This window comes from Capronia epimyces (assembly GCF_000585565.1).
Source record: "Capronia epimyces CBS 606.96 chromosome Unknown aczIQ-supercont1.8, whole genome shotgun sequence".
In the NCBI taxonomy this organism is placed as follows: domain Eukaryota; kingdom Fungi; phylum Ascomycota; class Eurotiomycetes; order Chaetothyriales; family Herpotrichiellaceae; genus Capronia; species Capronia epimyces.
In genome coordinates, this window is record NW_006912911.1 from 1,431,317 (window position 1) to 1,437,316 (window position 6,000).

The window sequence follows — 6,000 nt, forward strand, 5'->3', positions numbered from 1 at the left end:
GCCCCTGAGTCCTCCATACCGCCAGACCTCGCGAGACCTTCAATCAACCTGCCCTTCCCCGGGTTACCTCCGCCTCGTTGCAGCTGCTCATTGTCCGCTGCCATGAGCCCATCGCCGCATCCACGCAGGACCCTGCGATAGCCCCTTGCCACACCTGCACTCCTAGGCAGGTGCCTGAATGTCTACTCCCACTCCTCGAGGTCGCCGAGATGCCAGCGAAGACCCCGAAGACCTTCCTGTGGACCACCACCTGTCTCTTCCCGCTTTTCACTCCGTCCGTGAAGCCTCAAGAGGAGGAATCTCCAGAACAGGTTCTGTAGCTTCCAGCTCCATCAGTAATCGAAGTGGGAGTCATCATGCAGACGCGGAACGGGCGCATTTCGTGGACAGGCTGTCCGCCGCGAACAGCACACGAAGTGATACTTCGCCACGCGGCAAGGAGAACGAGAGAGAAGACGGCGTTCGTCAGCATCACTCCACACGCAGCTCCGGCGGATTCCTTCTAGAGCCGGTGACCAGCTCTAATCGCAGATCGCTCGTATCGTTGACGCCGTCCGAGAGGGATTCGAACCCGAACAAGGGCAGTGAGAGATCTGAGTTAATGGTCCCAAAGAGAAGGAAACGAGACAATGGCTATGTCAGATCTTCGTTCAGAAGCTCCCCCCTCTCCAGCGAACTTAGACCAGACCCTATCATACAAAACCAAGCCAACCCCGGTGTGTTCAATTCTGGAACAGATATCCACGGTTCACCTTCGTCGTCCCGGATTGACTCTCGGCTTGATGAAAGTGTGGCGTCGGGATCGGTCAACATGGAAACAGAACGAGGAACAGTGGCAAAGATCGGTTATGACCAAGATCCTGCCCAGATTGTTAACATGGCTCTAACGTTGAGTGAGGGTCGACGTCGGCTGGCATCTGGGAGAAGATATGCTTCAGCCGAACAAGGAGATCGTCGTGTCATTTCTGCAACCTCGACCACCAGCCCTCGGAAGACGATTAAGACCAGGAGCATGGCCGCGTTTCTCGGATCAACCAGACCGTCATCACGAACAGGTTCGCCCAAGCCGAAATTCTCGACTGTCTTTCATGAACCCGGGAATGCAAGTCAGATTTCGCCCGCCGAGGCTGCGACTTCCGAGCCAGAGCACCAGCACCCTTCTGATGCCGACATAGATTTTTTCGACCAGATATCACCCGCCACGGCAGCCCGGGTTGAGAGAGCAAAAGCATACTTCGAATTAGCCTATGAACACCGTCGCCTGCTGCCACACCTACCCCCGATTCGCAGACCTGGGAGTCCAGCACCCTCTTCTGGGCCCGAAGCCTTCCAGAAGGCGTATAATCCTCTGCAATATGTTCGAAACCGCAAGCTTCGTATCTGGGATAAAACTCCTATTGACAGTGAAGCAGATGGGTGGCACGATTTACAGAGGGTCAGGGTCTGGGTCGATGCTGTCATTTCGAGCCACCCAGAAACCCAACATGACCCGGTTGAGTGTGTCCGTCTACCTCCGTTCGATCAACGTAGCACCAATTCAGACGTGGAAGAGTCGACCCAGTCGCCGAGCCAACCCAAGACCACTGCAACGACTCGGATACCAGATCAGTTTCATGCCAGATCGATTCGACCGCGATCGGACTGGGTTACTTATCCGGCTGATCTCCTGGCTGATGCATACTGGTTGGAACAAGGGATGAACAAGACCAAAATCCAGGATCGAGACAACAACCCGATTTATCCTCCCAACACGCAGTTCAACTTTTCAGGATGGCGGAACACGTCCCCAGTGGATATTCCAACCATATTACAACAGCCTTCCCCTCCTCAGTCTCACCACGATTTATCACAAGATGAGCCGCCATCCTCAGCTTTGCCTGATTTGCCGACCTTCACTTCCGCCCTCCATGCCCATAAGCATTCACATCATCATCGTCGACGGAGAGATAAACTCAAGGATACCCTTCAGATTAAAGATACAAACAGTTCGCAGGAACGCTCGCGATTACGACGGAAGTTATTTCGCGACAGCAGCGATTCCGAAGATTTTGAGTCAACATCATCAGGTGAAGGAGGCAGTTCGGAACGTGGTCGGAAGCGGTTTGCACGTAAAAGACAGCTGTCCCCCGGCAATGAAGGGTTTCTGAGCCATGGAAGCAAGTTTCATATCAAGAAATCACCTCATCCATTCGGAGGATCTCGAAGGGATTCGAGTCCAGGCTCATCTGCACCAAATTCCAAAAGATCCTCGGTCGACCATGGTGCCCTCAACAAACTCTTCAACGTAGATAACTTGAAAAGGGCCTCCCCCCTGAACAGGTCTCGGAACAGGCACGAATCACCCCAATCCGGGCCGACGAAGACCACAACACGTTCAAGCCTTGAGCACGAAACAGGGCCTCGTGCGTCCACCGAATACGATACGACCACTGCTCCGAACTCCCCGAATGGAGTGGAATGGCCAAGCATTGCCATCAATCTTTCTCCACCGCAAAGCAGAAACACGTCCCCAAAACGCAAAACTCGATCTGCCATTCTTCACCCTTTCCATCGAAATCATCACAAAGACCACGACCAGGTCAATACCGCCGATTTTGCCCACGTTCCTCCATCCCATATCACGCAGCGCCAGGGCAGTGACGCGGAAAAACAATCGGACAGTCCTCGGTCTCGTGCTACCAGCCCCATGAACAAGGGGCTGGGCCTTGAGTCTACAAACTCAACGCCTGCACTACAGCAGGATCGTGTAACAGCGCACTCAACGAATGGGCAGGGGGTAAATAATCACAGCAAGGTGAGCACACGTTCTACAACTACTGCTGCGAGTGATTATTCCAGGGTCCGGGGAATCTTCAAAGGTGGACGCATTGCAGAAATTGTTGGCCACGAAGTGTCCCGAGTGGGTGATTTTATTTGGAAGCGTGACCCACCCTCAGTATACAGACATAAGGGGTCGGCATCGACCGCCAGTGTTCGTTCATATGAGGAAGCAGAAGGGGAGAAAGAGGCGTCTCAGAATGGAACAATACCCAAGACACCACCGATGAAGCTACGATCGAGATCTTCCACCCTTTCTAGTACGAAGAGTGAGCGCAACTCGCCGGTCTCAATCAAGGCCAGTTCCCCACCCAGTGGCCGGCCTCTCTACAACAAACCTAATCTTCCCAGTTTCACTTCACCATTTCAAAAGGATCGAGAAGCACAAGACAAGAAGCTGGCATTATTGACGGCCGACCACGATGCCAAAACATCCGACGGCGAGGACGTTGTCTCCCGTCTTACTGCTCAGCACCACTCTACTTCTCCTTCCCCTCGACGGGACCGCAGAACGTTACCCAAGTTGGATACTCAGACACCAACCCCACCTAATGGTTTGAACCGAACCAGAACCTACGGTTTTGGAGCTGCGTTCGACCTAACCAAGCCCCGTGATGCGTCAGACGTACTTGATACTGCGGTTGGTCAAGTAAACCACACATCTGTTCGTCCTACCAAGTCTGCGGGCGACCTTGCCCATGCGGAAGGATCCGAGACTGGACAAGAGGAGGCAGATCCTGTCGAAGTGTCGTGGCGGGACATCAGTCGAGCTGAAGCTCTGCTTTACACTTCGACGGTCAAAGCAAGGGAAATTGGCCGACGGGCAGACGATGACTCGGCGCTCCCGAAGTTCTTGCTCGATACTCTCACCCCTGAAAACCAAGCCTTGCATTCGGCAAACCCGCTACGCGTCAAGAAACGCGAACGGCATATTGTGGCGGCGCGAAACATCATGAAGAATCTGGACAGGCATTCGGCGACTTTCAACGACAGATTGCATTGGTTCAGCAGGTCGATGGCCCCGAGTCTGCATACCCAACTGCAGATGCTCGAGGACATGGTGGAGAAGAACATGACACCCATGGTCAGGAGCACAGCAGATAAGGCTGGAGAGCTTAGCATGAAACTCACCACATCGAGTACACTTGCCGTCAAGGAACTGAACGATTCGATTGATGCCGCCTTCCGGAGGAGAAGAAGAGGCCCAGTCAGACTTGCCCGCCGGGTGTGGTTTGCTGGTATCGAGTGGACAGTTGTTGGGCTGTTATGGTTCATTTGGGCCGTTGTGTCCCTGGTCCAGTTGATATTGGGGGTAATGAGAGGGTTCGTGAAGACGGTGAAATGGTTACTATGGATTTCATAGGACTCAAGATGGGGGTGGTACTGGGGCAGTCTCTTTATTTCTTTCATGGTTTGCTATAGGAGTCAGCGTCAGCGACAGTGTCAGCGACAGCGGAAAAGCCAATGGTTTGACCGACAGCAGGGAAAATAGCCTGGACATGGACAGCTTTATGGCCTGGACACGGCCTTGATTCAGGCGTTGGATGTATGGGGTTTGTGGTTTAGGCCTGACTATTGGGCAGGCCAGCAGCGACACCGACGACGACGACGACGATTCTGTTCTGTTCTGTTCTGTTCTGAGCGACTTTGCATTTGAACTCGGTTTTCCGGATTGGAATCCATACATAGTACATGTAACATGTAGCACACCTAGGTATCTACCTATCTATCTATCTACCTTTCTACCAGTCTATCTACTACACAGTAGCTAGGAAGTAGAACGAGTTGGCGGCATATTACATACGTAGCTTAGGGTGGGCGTTAGAATTGAGTACGCTTTATCAGCTGCGCCCTATCTTGAATCTCGTATAACTTCAATAGCTTTTATTTAATATTTTTTATCTTTACTATAGTAATAGCTCTAGACCTTCTCTATAATATCCTTAAGTATTTATTCTAGTAAGAAACTCAGCGTTAGATAGGAAGCGTAGAAGTAGAAGGGTGCGAACGGATAAAGCGCATTCAATTCTGACACCCACCCTAAAGCTATGATAGCTATCGAATTGCCCTCACGTATTAACGTTGACGCAGCCAGGCAGGTGACCTATACTTATGTACATCTGAGATGCCAGGGCATTCAATGATCTGAGGGGTTGAGAGCCGAGATATATGGTTCTAGCTTCGAGCAGCGCATTCTCCCCTCTCGTTGTACGCTGTGTAATGTCATTAACTCCTCCCCTTGTACGCGGTGTAATGTCATTGACTTGGAGATTCGAATCGACAGTCGCATGTTGGAGATCCAGCTGTGTAACAGTGGTACCGAGTTGCAGTTCAGTTCCGAAACAAACAGACGGTCTCTTTTTGGTCGGAACACGACGAACGACGAACGACTAACGACGAGATTGACCATTTAATTTGATTCGTTCTCGCGTTCGTCGAGGCAGACGCACACGGCAGCGATCAGGGTCAAATCGACACCCGGGGCGACGGTGACGAAATACTAGGTCGAGGGAAGTGACATCAGCTCTTGTCTTCACAGTATCTCCATCTCCATCCATCTCACGTCGCAGTAATGTGGACGGGGATGAGGACGGAGATGCATGGGGACGGGGACAGGGATGGGTTGGGGAGAGAATTGGTTCTCACCGTCTGCTTGTCGCCGAAGATTTGACGGACGTTGAAAAAGCTCCGCGAGATATGTGCAACGGGACGGCCGCCGAAAGTGATACTCGCCGAGCGGTCGAACCAGTCACCCTTGACCTCCAACTCCACGTCGTTCCCATCAGCTTGGTTGGTGAAGTGAACGGTTGATTTGGAAGAGAGGACTAGAACAGAACACCGCGGTGGGTGGCTTGTTAGATCTGGTATGAAGATGGCTGGCATGAAGATGGCTGGGGCTGGTCTGGAGGCAGTAAACCTAGTTGGACATGGGGAATCCAATTCACCTAACTACCGATAACCAGGAACGGGGAGGTCTGGTGGTGACCTGAGGACCCCAGGATGATCGGGCCACAGAGGTGGATCAAGAGGGATAGGGGAGGGTTCAGGGGTATGTATGTATGGAGAGCGTGGAAGAGTTCTGGGCGAGATGGGAAATGGGAAATGGGAAATGGGAAATGGGAAATGGGAAATGGGAAATGGGAAATGGGAAATGGGAAATGGGAAATGGGAAATGGGAAATGG

At 52.3% G+C, this 6,000-nt stretch overlaps 2 protein-coding genes across 2 annotated transcripts; one reads left to right on the forward strand and one right to left on the reverse strand.

The window, feature by feature from the left end:
• Positions 1 to 178: 178 nt before the first annotated feature.
• On the forward strand, positions 179 to 4,180 carry A1O3_08927 (uncharacterized protein; the record flags this gene model as incomplete). Its single annotated transcript, XM_007739023.1, has 1 exon — positions 179 to 4,180. One exon carries the CDS (start codon positions 179 to 181, stop codon positions 4,178 to 4,180), a length of 4,002 nt encoding a protein of 1,333 aa, XP_007737213.1.
• A 1,047-nt stretch (positions 4,181 to 5,227) lies between these two features.
• Positions 5,228 to 5,700, reverse strand: A1O3_08928 (uncharacterized protein; the record flags this gene model as incomplete). The annotated part of the gene is made up of 2 exons (XM_007739024.1): positions 5,228 to 5,317; positions 5,464 to 5,700. 2 exons carry the CDS (start codon positions 5,698 to 5,700, stop codon positions 5,228 to 5,230), a joined length of 327 nt encoding a protein of 108 aa, XP_007737214.1.
• Positions 5,701 to 6,000: the final 300 nt, after the last annotated feature.